The sequence below is a fragment of the Nesoenas mayeri genome (assembly GCF_963082525.1).
Source record: "Nesoenas mayeri genome assembly, chromosome: 1".
NCBI classification, from domain to species: domain Eukaryota; kingdom Metazoa; phylum Chordata; class Aves; order Columbiformes; family Columbidae; genus Nesoenas; species Nesoenas mayeri.
Genome location: NC_137541.1, coordinates 52,959,264 through 52,972,890, shown reverse-complemented (window position 1 = coordinate 52,972,890; position 13,627 = coordinate 52,959,264). Strand labels below are relative to the sequence as shown.

Genomic DNA, 13,627 nt, shown 5'->3' with positions numbered 1-13,627 from the left:
ATGGATAGCTCTTAATATTTTGGTCGATATTTTGTATGGAAGAAATTACTTTACAGTACAAGTACCACTCTTTCCTCACCTTCTCCTATATATGTTTTGCTGGTATGCTGCCAGCTTCTCTTAGCAGGGATTAGTCTATTAGGAAAATTGTTCCAGGAGCCATAAAAATCATTACTGTGTAAAAGTTTGCTGGTAACAGGCTAAGATCCATGCAGTGATAGAATAGCAAGTTTTCGTTTTGTACCTTAGAAATGCAGCTACAGTTCGTGCAGTTCTATTTCTATTCTCCCTTTATCCACTGTTCCATATTGTCAGTATGCTGGCAGACTCTGGGGTTTCACCTGGAGCCTTGCCAAGTAAGTTGAAAAGAATTCCATTTATTGTTCTTACTGCATACCTTTCTTAAATGTAATGGATCTGTGAAACTATTAATTCCACTTCAATGTAGCAGGCTTTTATTTTCTATTACCGCAATTATGTTGCATACTGTTTCTAAGCTATTTTTCCTTTATTTTCTTCCAGGCAGAAGAAAAGGCACATTCAGAGGTAAGAGCTTTTCTTCATTTTTATATTTATGTTTTAAATGCATTATTTTATTTTAAAGTTTATTGTTTACCTGCTATGGCTCAACTACTAAGTCGCTGGGAAAAGACACTCTGTGTCTCTGCACCACTTTTTGAGAAGTGTTGGTAAAGAGCTGAGGAAGCTTCTAGTGCACTAGGTGTTTTCTTAGCATCATGCTGAAGAAAGCCTCTTGGCTGAGGTTCTGAAAAGGTGAAAAGAATCAATGGAAATCGGGCTTATGAGAGGGGGAGTTGTGGTAGGTCTCATTTCAAACTTAATACCACTCTGTACTGGATCTGAGGAACTGTGCAATTCTAAGTAATGTGCTGCCTTTCAGGAGAAAAATACCTCAAATGTTCACTTTGAACTTCTCTCCCTTACATTTTGCATTACATTGAATTTCTGAAACTGACCACTTTGATGGATTTCAGAGCAATGCAGATTGATTTCAGATATAAATCAAATCTGACATGGAAAACAGCTTCTTTGTCCTCACAGTGTGTAAGAATGGGTGGCAAGTCCGGGTCAGCAGCTGAATACAATTACAGCCTTTCTCAAAATGAAGTTCTGGTCTTTTTAAAAGGGCATCAAGAAGTAGCAGCAATAAAATGTAGCACCAAGTGGGGCACTTCCACTTCACAGAGCCACATGCCTTCTGACTTCTGTGTTTGTGCTGCCCCTATTTTTACTATTTTAATCTGAGAAAAAGTCAATTCAAAGTTATTTTGAGGAAGCTGAATAAATAAACATATTCTTCCTTACTTGCCACAGCATATTTCAACATAATTTCTACTTGAATTTTCTAAGATTCTTTCTCTGAAAATTAAAGCAAAGGAGCTGAAGAAGCCCACCATAGCTCAGTAGTGTAAATGGCAAATCCTCATTTCATGGCCCTTGATGTAGGGCTGTATATAGAGGTGAAACACCATTTCTTTCCTGTGTATTTCTACATGGTGTTTTCTCAGTATCTAGGTCTGCTCTGTGATGCGCTTGCAGGAGATGTTGAACAGCAATTCATGAGAACTACCTTTGTATAGATGCAGGAATATGACATGTAGCTTAAGAAAGAAAGTCAGACAATTACTATTGAAAACCAAAGAGAAAACTTGGAATAAGAAAAATTGGAATCCAGGACGGAGAACAGCTCAATAATATTTCCTTTACTCAGAGCTAGGGTAAATGACCTAGCTATTTTTGTATCATAGATGTACAGGAACTTGTTCATTCTTAAAGCTTGTGCAGTATTCCTTGTTAGTTTTTGTGAGAGTCATAAAATTAAAGTACTGCAATAGTCTTTACTAGCGAATGCTATGTGCTCCCTTTCCTAGGCTAGTTTTAGACATTTTTTGTCTTTAATCTGAAAGAATTTCTTTTACATCTAAATAAAGATGTTTCAAAGTGAAACACCATGCTGTGCTAAAGTTCAGTGCAATGCCTGTGGTCCTTGTAAGATCTCAAATAGGGTTAAAAGATCTTAAAATGCTGTGCAAGCTTCGTGCTAGGTACCTATCCTAGCAGAAATGTAAACATATTTTCCTGAAAGATTATGTTTTTTGCTAAAGGATACAAGAGCTTTGAATTAAGTATATTTTCATGTCATCTGTCACATTTAAAACTACATGTTTTTAAGCTGGCCAGCAAGTTTCTGAAATATACATATGATTTAAATAGGTTGAGTGTTTGAATCTCTGGGACTTTAGGAAGCATTGTGTTAGAGAAAAAAAAAAAAAATACTGTACCCCATGTAAATTTAGACATCCAAGAAGCAAAAATCTGTGTCTGAGGTAGTCATCAAAGCCTTCTTCATGCCAGGCAGTGGGGGAGCACTTTTTGGCACTTCATCTGAGTTTAACGTAGACGTTTACAGTCTAGCAGAGCAAACCTCACTCAAATTCTTTCATGTTCCATAATCTCAGGGCTCGTCCAAGGCTGCTGTCCTTGATCATACTAAGGATATGTTTGGAACTTATGGGATTTGGTAAAAGACCATGACATTTACATGTGCAGAGGATTGTACGTATGAAGTAATTAAGCATTTGCCCATATGTGCTGCCCTAACTGGGATCCTAGCTCATACACTGGTTACTAGCAAAAAAGTCCGTTGGAGCAGCATTCAGCATCAACTTCTAATAATTTGTATTTCTGAATAGTTCTGAGATTAAAATGTGAAACAAAGATATTGTAAACCTATTAGTGATGCCTTAAGAAAACAGCAAGAAAACACAAAAAAAGGAAATTGCTGAAATACTGACAGCAGTCATTTTTTCTTTTTCTAGCAAATTCAGAAACTACGGAGGGAACTAGTTGCATCACAAGAGAAAGTTGCTACTCTTACATCTCAGCTTTCAGCAAACGTAAGTATTTTAGCTTGTGATCATAAACAGTATCAGAGAATATATTAGCAGATTAGCTAATAGTTGTTACTCAATTCAAGCATCAACACGTGATCTGGGAGACTTTCACCATTTATTTATTTTTGTATTTTTCAAATTAATTATTTCATTAGGTGTCTATATTGCCTCAGTTTCAAGCAGAAGATATCTTGTAATCAAACACAGTAGAAATGAAAATGAGAGTGTCCACACTTTGGATATGACAACAGTCCTGTCCAGCTCAGTTTCACTCTTTTGTCAAAATCAATTAAAAAAAAAAAAAGCCCAAAAGTAAGGAGACACAACCAAAGAAAGCTCATGAATTGCAAATTCTTATAGAATTCATTATAGTTTCGTTTGACAAAGATAAACGCTGCAAAATGCAGATAGACATGGAGGGAAGCACAGTGTACAATTGTATTTAGAATTAATACACCGCAATAACTGTGCTGATATATAACTAAAGGAAACTGGGCTGTTTCACAGAGAGCTCCCTGGTGTTGCTTCCATTTGTCATATACCAGTAATATGAGTTATTGAACACATCAGAAAATGATGCCAGATAGGGAACATGAGCTACCATCCTGCCTGGTCACTATGGTTTCAGATGAAGTTACCCAATAGTTACTGAACAATCTGTTGTGTAGTGATTTTCAGATGCAATTCAGGGTATAACTATAGTTGTCATTTCCAAGGAAAGCTGAGGTGCAGTTGCAGGAGAGTATCATTTTGCATTTCAAGAAAGCAGTTTCCTGAGGTCTCGGGAAATCTATAGAGTGCCTTCATTCGAAATGTAGTTGTACTGAGTACTTAGATCTACAAATACTGCCGTCAGTTTCAAAAAATTATTTCAGTTAGTGAAGTAGTACTGCGTTCATGTTGTGGTAAAATGATCTCTAGCTGTGTGAAACCTGCTTGTTCTCTTAGGACTGCCATACATGAAAATGTGAAAGAGCTACCCTCAGCACTCTCTGCTCTGTTCAGCTGGCTGCCAAACATCTGTGGGTGTTTGTACCCCTGGATTGCTAGTCTGTCCTGAGTTCTCAGAATTAATTTAGTGAAGCAGACCATATTGGAGTCCTACAATGTTTGTAAATTCAAAAGCTAGATTCTGAGTTGAGTTATTCATTTGGGAATGTATAGTTAGCATGCCTACTCTGTGTATGAGGTTCCTGGGCTTGTGTATTTTTAGACATTGATCTTTATCATTGCCATGTTTGGCAGTTCTTTACTCGCCCACCCTGAGAGCAACAAACTAAACCCAACACCAAGAGGTCAGAAGAGCTAAGCCAGCACACCTCAGCTGGTTGTGTTTGCTAACAAGTCTGTTGTTCTCTGCAGGGCACTTTTATTTTCATCACAAACAAAAGGCCACAGCAGCTCTGCCTTGCGGTGGGGGACACATGGAGCCAGGCAGTGGGGCTGGACTAGGTATCTTTAAAGGTCCCTCTTGACCCAAACCATTCTGTGATTCTGAGCAGCAGTGCCACATCAGTAAGACTAAATTTTTTGCCTGTGGTGGGCCTGTGCTCAGGTGCCTGTATTAGAGCTGGTGTGGTGGAGCCCCTCTGATGGGGATAATTCAGACTGTTGGTGCCCTTCCCCATTTTATTCTGAGGACATAAAAGATGTTTGCCCTTCACTCCTTCTGCTAGTTCTGAAGAGAAAGCACCAGCATATTCCTTCTTGCTGATATGTTGAAAGGGAGAGTTGAAAGATGACTCTGTTTAATCTCCATCCTTTTCCAGTCACCCCAGAAATACTGTAGCCTGTAGTACAGCAACAAGTGTAACGGGGTGAGGATGGGAGAGCATTCTCCTCTGCATCTGAAGCAATGAGGCCACTGTTCAGTTTATTTGGGCCGATTGCATCCAGTTTCTCTCCAGTGTTAGCTAGAAGTCATTGCCTATACCTTTGTTCAGTATTCCTTTGTGTGGAGCAAAGAGCATTCAGACTGGTGTCTAGTAACCTTACCTACTCCAGACAAGTTTTCAAAGTCAACTCCAAATTACAATTAGATTTGTTCCATATTTCAAAGAAAGTGTGTCAAGATAGAAATGAATAGTTACATTTTGGCTTGGTTTTCACCCAAACTAACTCTGCTGCATGGGTGAGAAATAAGTTGGGGTTTGATCTGTTTAAGTCACCTTGTGTTGGTTGGGAATGTGGTTCCAAATACTGCCTCTGGAGTTCTGAGTACTGAGTAAGAATCTACTGATCTAGTTGGAGGACTAACATTTCAACAGGATGGTTCTAAATATATAGACATGCATCCGGTTTTGCCTATCCAGAAGTAGCACATCTGTATGTATGTGCTTCTATGTGTATATAAATGTGCACGCACACCATATGTTGTATAAAGGTTAATTTATTTAATCATGTTCTTTTGACTGTCACTCATGTTCTAATCCATCTCCATGGAGACAGTCTTTAAGCTCTAAATGTATAAGTAACCCTAAAGCTGATGCTTTTATCTCACGGGGTTTTGAAATGACAGAGAAATTCCTTTTTCCAAATCGCCAACGTGTGGAAATTCACTCAAAGTTGTCAGGAGCGTGAAACTTACAGGCTTCACATTTTCCAGGTATGAACAAGGGCTTTAGATACTTCCATGATGAAAACACTCTTAAAAGGAGACATTTATTGACTATAAATAAATATTTTTGTGATGCTGTTAAGAGATATATACTTTGCAAAACCAAAAATGAAAAAGTATTTAACAATAAGCCTTGTTCTGAAGTCTTTCTCTGTTGTTCTTGGTACAGAAGATGTAAAGCATTAAAAATACTTCCACATAAATCCAAAGGATGAAAAGAGATCCCTTAGAGATATGTTAGTATTAATTTTGTCAGTCTTTTGATCACTTTATGTAAATAAATTCTACAAAGTGTCACTTAAACATCAGAAATAAAATCCTACTTGAAAAATACACAAACTTTAAATTGTGATATGACCTCCGAAATTTAGCCTAATTACAGAATTTATATTTAAATGTCAGTGATTATATACTTTTCATAAAAATTGTGAGAGTAACTAACAAATACTTTATTTAATTTGAACAAACTTATGACAGACCCAGATGGGCTTCTAATTTTCATGAACTTGGACTGTCTTAGCAATGCTTTACTTGCATGTGTTCATTTATCATTTATCTTCTACTCTAAGAGACATACTTCAGCAGTCCCTGGCATTTAAAGGAGAAGTGGTCCTAATCACAGAAGCTGAGATTTGTCCTCAGCAAAGAAAGAAAAGACATATTTTACTCTCTAAATGGATAATACTAGTAATGTGACCCTCATATTGAGTCACTCTTGCACTCCAGCAGGCTAAAACCTGAGTGAGCAGTAAGTTTAATGCAGAAAAAAAGCTTGGTCACTCTGAGCATCTTTTCTGTAGATACATCTGTCTTTGGCAGGCAGACAACTGTATGAACAGAGAATCTTCTGCGGTGCCTTTTGCTGACTAAAAAATGATGCAATCCTTTCTGATGCCTTTGCTACAAATGCAGTCATCTTAGCCTCAGTTCTAAACTCCCCCAAATTCCCATACTTTCTGTGTCTGGAAGCAGGAAGCACTTCTTTCTTTGCTGTAATCTGGAGAAGGAAATTGTTAATAGAAATCTTGTTCCCTTACAGTTCATTTCAGGCTTGAATTCGTTGTTACCACCTGCTTTTGTAGAATTGAGCAAAAGTACTGCAGATGAGTAAAAAAAAACAAAAACAAAAACAAACAAAAAAACCCCACAACATATTATTCACCTCATTTTAACAATATTAGTGTCTTTCTTTACTTCACTACAGAAGCAATAGTGGCACATGTATCATTAAAAGGCTGTCATGCTGAAATTTGATCTATTATACCAAGCCTTTGTTTGATATATTATTTTATATCAAAATATGCCAATTGGAAGTTATAGAATTTCTCAGGCATTTTGGAAACCTCTGCTAAGACTTTTCTGATTCGGTTTCATTTATTATTCACGTTTTGTTGGCTGGACTCAAGTACTACGCTTGATTTGAGCCGTTTATTTCATTTGATTAACCCCCAAGTGTTTTCCCTGCATTTGATTCAATTCAAACAGGGCCCAGCTGTTGTTTGGATGCTTAATTTACAGTCTTTTTTCTGAGATTCTGGCTTTTCCCCTGGTGCCTGTTTTGATGCTGCTGAAGGGCAAATCTCAATACTAATTAAGAAAGGGCCTGTTTTCAGTGCAGAAAGTGTCCAACCAGCAGACTTCCTATGTGACTGACAAGGGCTCAAATTCCAGCGAGCAGCCTGAACCCAGCCTGTTCGGAGGGACTTTGATCAGTGCTTTGTACTGTATAAAGCTGAAGGGTGCACTCTTGCAAACTGTAGTAGATCCAGGATGCCAGTAGAAAGTGGAGGGGGTTCGTTGGCTGATACCCTGGTTTGGCCAGCTCTGAACCACTATCCTGCAGCCAAACAAGATAATAGCAGGCGGCGAACAGAAAAGGTCACCAGATGTGCAGTTGCTTCTTGCAATCAGCCCGATCCCTTCTGGCCTCTCACACCTCCTTTCATTCAGCCGTGTCAGGTGGGAGGAAATTTATTTATTTACATTTGTTTTATAAACCTGAATGCTGGACGTTACATCTCAAAGTGTGTCAGCAGATAGTCTTTGGAAGCGCCAATGTCATGTTCAGGATGGGCTGTAAACCTGAGAGCTGAGGTATTTGGAGTTTGGCTGGCTGGGATCATTTACTAAGAAGGAAATGTTTAAAATAAAATCTGTCATCTTAGCACGGAAGCCATTCCCTGAGCATATATCTCTGACTCTTTCCAGTGGGAATTTCAGAAGTTAATAGAAGTCAAAATTACTCCATCTGTGATGGATCTACAGATTAAGAGTCGTACATCATCTATGCATCTAATACATATATCATGTTAAAGATGGATTTATTTTGCTGTAGGCATACTTCCAGTAATGCCCAGTTACTTAACATTGACTCCAGTATATCTATCTCCAAGTACAAATGCTGCATTCAATTGTGAAGATACATTTTTACTTTAGAATAGATGTTATTTAAAGCACATGCAGTATTCAGGATATTTTCTATGATATTCAAATGATGTCTTCCATGAAGGAAACTACCAGATCTAACACAGACATTTCTAAAGTGTGATGGATTGGCTGTAACTTAAAAAAAAATATCATTAGTATTTTTACAAGAATGAAGGAAAGGATCCTTTTAGATAAAGTAAATAATCCTCAGAAACTGAGGATCACCAATTCATTGAAAATAAGTTACCAAATTTAAGAACATAAAAGAAGTATCTAATTAGAATTTTTAATTTCTAATGATGATTTTTAAAGTCACAGTTTCTTCTATTTGTTTCAAATGTTTTCTTTTCTAAGTTGTTTTGCATTTAACTATGTAAATGCAAAATCTGATCTTAAATGGGAATATATACATACATACTTTTGATACATACTTCTACATGCATATAAATATACTGATAATCTAGTTTCTTTTGAACTGTTATTGTTTTGTTACATAGTATCTATTTTGGGATAAATCTGCATAAGATATCAAAAGGTAGTTCTCTAGACTGTTAAATAAAAATCATTTGCTACCATAGGGAAAGGCAGGACAGTTCATTAGTCTGAATGCAAAATTAACACTTTATATTTCAGAGAAGAATATTCTATTGTAAAAAACATTTAAAGTAATGAATGATGCAATTGCAAGATTTTCCTTGATTTTTTTTCATTGGTGGGCCTGTATATTATGTTTCTTTATTATTAGAAAATTGAGACCTAATAGTCTATGACAAATGAGTTAGGAAAGATCCATCATATGGATCCAATTACAATTATGCTGCAAAAATTTTAGTGTGCTACTCCAGGAAAGCAATGTGAACTTGAGAAAGAATCCATAGGTGTGACATAGCTGTCATTCTCTAATGACTGTCAGAGAGTAGCTTAATAGTTTCAGTGAACTTTGATGACATTTTTAATAATGCTTTTTAGTTCTTGATTTTTCTTATGAGTTCCTTTTTTTTTCTTATTGTTTCTGGTGGTTTATTCCTGTACAATATAAGCTGAAGTTGTAGCTATGGAGTAGGAAAATACTTTGCACAAATATGCATACTTAGGTACTAAAGAACTGTGGTTATCACAGTCTAATTGTGATAAATGGACAAAAGCAATGCATAATTAAACAAACGAATCCTCTTTTCAAGCCCTCAGTCTCCATTGTTATTTTCACGGTAAAGCAGAACCACAGGCCATCAGCCAAGCCATAGATTTTTTTATGAGACAGGGAACAGTAAGCTCCATTAGTTTCCTGTTAAACACATGTCATAAAGAGACATTTGGTTATAATTCTGTAGTAATGCATCGACTTTGTCTCTGATTGCATTCTGAGTCACTGGTCATCATCTTTAAAATTAAAACACCATAAATTAGTCTGGATATTTTTAATATGTAGCTAATTCTTAAAGTGAAAAGTGAGTTTAAAAACTAGTTACTGTTACCTTATCAAAGGAGCAGAGAAGTGAAAACAACCAAAAGCCATAGCTTCCAAACTAGTTAAAATAACTTTATATCAATTAACAGGTTTCAGACATGCGTTTGGCACATACTCTAAGTTCATTTTATTTAAAAGTATAACATCAAGAATAAAGCTTAAGTTATAAATGTCAAAATAAGAATATATACAATTAGTAATTTATCCTTAAGAAATTGCATATGCATCTAGTCCTATGTTTATCAAACATTAGTCCCTGGGGTCTGTGTCCTTTACCAAAAGAAGTATCCCTAAGGCATCTCTGCAGATACAGAAAGCAGGTGGATTGACCGCTATACCCATAAGTAATTAAATAAATTATTTACTGATTATATAATTTACAAGGAGTAAACTTGTAGTAAACTTAGTAAGTGTAAAATGAGGAATTTACAAGACACTGAAATGTTTATAGCAATGCAAAATTATTTACAAAACATAAAATCCACTTATCAGTATAACAGCTCTGAAATGGAGACACAGAGGTGGGCCACTGTTATACACATGATTTTCTTTTTTTTATTTGAGGAATAATATACTGAACAAGGTGGCAAGAAGCACTTTTCCTTCTCCTAAAGTGCATAACAGAATCCTTTTTGGACTATGTCTTCTTCTGATTATGCCTCAGATTCAGTGTTACCACATACAATTGAACAATTTCAACTATGCCTGTACAAGCATGCAAATCTGTAACTGAAAAATTTGCCAGGCACTGTGTGTGCCTATAGTGCTGTAATAAAAACTAAATATTCTTTGTGAGGATGCTCAGTTAATCCTTTTATGCATATAAATATGTTGTTTGTGAGTTATATTTCTGAGCGTATTGTAGTGCCTATGTTTGAAAACTTTGCCTATTGCCACTTTTGAGACAGTAAAGAGAAAATAAGTACTTGCTGCTGCTTTTACTATTTGGTGTTGTCAGAGGAATAGATAGCATTTTATGGAATTCCATAAAAATTAAATTCTTACTTTCCTTCGACTGTACAAGCTGGCTTAGCTTGTTGTTTCCTTATTACCAATTGACCTTCATTGCCTACAAAGCTCGATGTCAGTTAGAATCAATGAAGAGTTGATTTATTGTTTGAATAGATTTTGCTTCCACAAAGTATGGAGTGAATGTCCTTAGAAAATAAAATGAAGCATTAGGTCTTTAAAATCTTTTAATCAGTTTCAAACTTATTTCTTTTATTATTGAGAAGTAGGACTTCCAATTTTCATTATTGACTTCTATATATGTATTTGTACTCAGGTATAATGATTTGTATTTTATAGAAATTTTTTGTTACTTTTATACACACAGCACACACACACACATATAATCAATATAAGATGAATAGACTAAGTAACGACCTTTTATAAAACTAACTGTGATTTTTTTTGTTTGAATCTCGGGATTCCTCTGGGCTGATTTATTTGTGAGTTTAAAACTTAACTTTTAAGATAAAGCACTCGGATTCCCATTTTGAAGTGTTCAGTAATTGAAAATAATTGTTCCTGGACTTCTATTTGGGAGCAGACTTCTTCTAGCCAATATATCAGTAAACCCAAAGCAGGGCATTAAATCCATAATTTATTTCTGGGCAGAGATACAAAAGATAGACTTGGAGTGAAAATAATATTTTTAAAAAACATAAAGCTCTGGAAGAAAGCCCAGAGTGGCAGTGCTGGGTTTCATGGAGTCCAGATATTTTTTGTCCAGCCAAAATGTATGAAAGATTCTGTAAAATGCATTTAAGACGGGTTGTCACAACAGATGTTGTCTTCTGTTTCTTTCACAGGCTCATCTAGTAGCAGCTTTCGAAAAAAGCTTGGGAAATATGACCGGCCGATTGCAAAGTCTAACAATGACAGCAGAACAAAAGGTACGTTTAACCAAAGCAGATACTTTAATGTGGAAAACAGTCAGCAGATTACATTACAGTTTTGTTTAAAAAACACTGAAAGGAAACAGGGACAGCTGTGACAATAAAACAGACAGATCTTTCTTTAATAGCTGTTGCCATCAAATCTTCATAAAGCTCCAGGAGAATTAAACCATGCAGCATCAGGTTTACTCAGACAATATCATGCAATAGCTTGAAGATAAAATCTTTCGTTTCCAGATTTTAATTAAAATATATTCAACTCTAGGTTTAATGCTCATTGAAAGATCCTGTAAGAGAGACTGATCATAACCTACTGGAGTCCTTCATTCCAGCCTGCCAATGTTGCCAGAATAATAGAATTATGGGGAGGGAAAAACTTTAAGTAGTGAAAAATAACTCCATTCAGAGTGCTAATACAGGTTGAATATCTTATTCATGAGGAAACAGTTTTAGTTTTCACTGTGCTGTTTTGACTGTTGGGGAAAAAAAGTGAAACCTGATAGGTAGTGAATTTAATGTGAGCCTTTGCACCAAGCTCAGGATTAAAAGGCTTCTTAGCACCTTCCAGGATTGAACTTCTGTAGCTCTTCTGCCCTTATTCATTTTGAGCAGTATTCTACAAATGAAAAGGCCTCATTGAGCCAAACTGTGAAAGAAACTTTATATCAGTGAGCTATTATTCACCTCTGGAGTCAGTGTAGCTATCTAAAATAAATAACATTTCACAGTCTGGTGGAGCATCAACAGATGAAACACTCATTGTGAACTGGGTAGAAAATATTTGTATTGTTTGGGTTTTTTTCATCTTAAGCAAAAAACACAATGGAATTTTCTTAAAACCCAAACTTTTGACTATTGTATGAAGTATAGTTTCTCTCAGAAGGTTTTATGTTCAGAAGAGGTTAAGCACTGACATTGAAACAGATCATATCCAAGCTTCTTTCCCAAAAGATTTGGAACATATTCTTTTCCTTCCCTTCTTTTCTCTGTTGTTGAGGATAAATTCTTTTAATCCTCATTATATAAACACAGCTTGGAAGGACATGTTTAATGTAGCAGTAATAAAAGCTATTTTTTAGTTAAAATTGGCTGTGCATTCTAACTTCAACTTGCAGGGCAGTCATTATTAAACAGAGTTTTTTAATCAAATTATTATTTAGCAAGTAACATCTTTTGAAAAATACACAAATTCAGGTGGAGAGTCACCTATTAAACAGAAGCCTCACATAGTAAAGAATGGAATTCAAATGCTTTTGTTGTCTTTTTGCAATAAAATTGTTGGGTTTCTCTTAACTTTATAATGAATAATAAATTGAGACTCTTTACATTAGTCGTTATTAAAAATGCTTTGATGTCCTTTACAATATCATGATCACTTTATATAGAATAAATGCAAAAGAATATGTTAGTTGAATTTAATATCTTTAGCAAGAAAATATGCATTCAACTTACTTGTTGCCCTTTTGTTCACCCAAGCAGTCTCATGAACTTCAGTTTCACCACTCTTATCTTGTAATTTTTTTTAGGTTAGACAAACATTGATCTTGTGCCATATATTTTGAGCTCTCTTTGCTTCTCCCACAGGAATCTGAGCTTATAGAGCTAAGGGAAACCATTGAAATGCTGAAAGCCCAGAATTCTGCTGCACAAGCTGCTATTCAAGGAGCCTTGAATGGTCCCGATCATACCCACAAAGGTATGTTCTTGTCACTATTAAAATAAAGGCAGATTTTCTCCCCAGAAGAAAAAAAAAAAAAAAAAAAGCTAAGTCAGTACTCTTCTGTTATTTTGGGGACACTGTTGCAAGGGCAAGCACATTCTGCAGTGCATGTTAGGCATACTTGTGGTCTTTCCAGAGCTGGAAACCTTGCATGTGCTTCCTGTTTGCCACAGAGTTAGTTCCTGGAGCCTTGTCTTCTCAGAACAGGGTGGCCAGGATTTGATTACTGGGTGTCAAGAGTTAACCCTGTTGCTGCAGTTGAGTATTGAAGTACAACCAAGACACTCGCGAAATCTTATGGCTAAACATGGTTATACCATGGAAATGCAGGGTAAGATGTAGCTCTGAAAATTGCTGTGCTCCTTGTTAAGAGATGAACTGAGAACAGATCAGCTCCTTCATGAGGTGTTAAATCAGTGCAGGAAAGTGGACATTTTAAATTCTAAATGAATTTCTCATTGCACTTAGGAAGACATCACATGATAAATATATACTTCAAAAGTGCCTGTTGATAAGCAACAGCAAAGGAATTACTTGAAGGGAAAAAAAATAGCAGCATTCATTTCTGAGAGCGTCATT

At 36.0% G+C, this 13,627-nt stretch overlaps 1 protein-coding gene across 2 annotated transcripts in view; it reads left to right on the top strand.

Moving 5' to 3' along the window:
- The window catches only part of NAV3 (neuron navigator 3), a gene marked incomplete at both ends in the record, with an annotated part of 264,685 nt that overhangs the window by 225,809 nt on the left and 25,249 nt on the right, over positions 1–13,627 (top strand). For both annotated transcript variants that reach the window (XM_080341267.1, XM_080341266.1), the window contains 4 exons: positions 523–546; positions 2,841–2,918; positions 11,242–11,325; positions 12,913–13,024. In XM_080341267.1, coding sequence (XP_080197393.1) covers positions 523–546; positions 2,841–2,918; positions 11,242–11,325; positions 12,913–13,024 — 298 coding nt within the window. The remainder of the gene's footprint in view (positions 1–522; positions 547–2,840; positions 2,919–11,241; positions 11,326–12,912; positions 13,025–13,627) is intronic.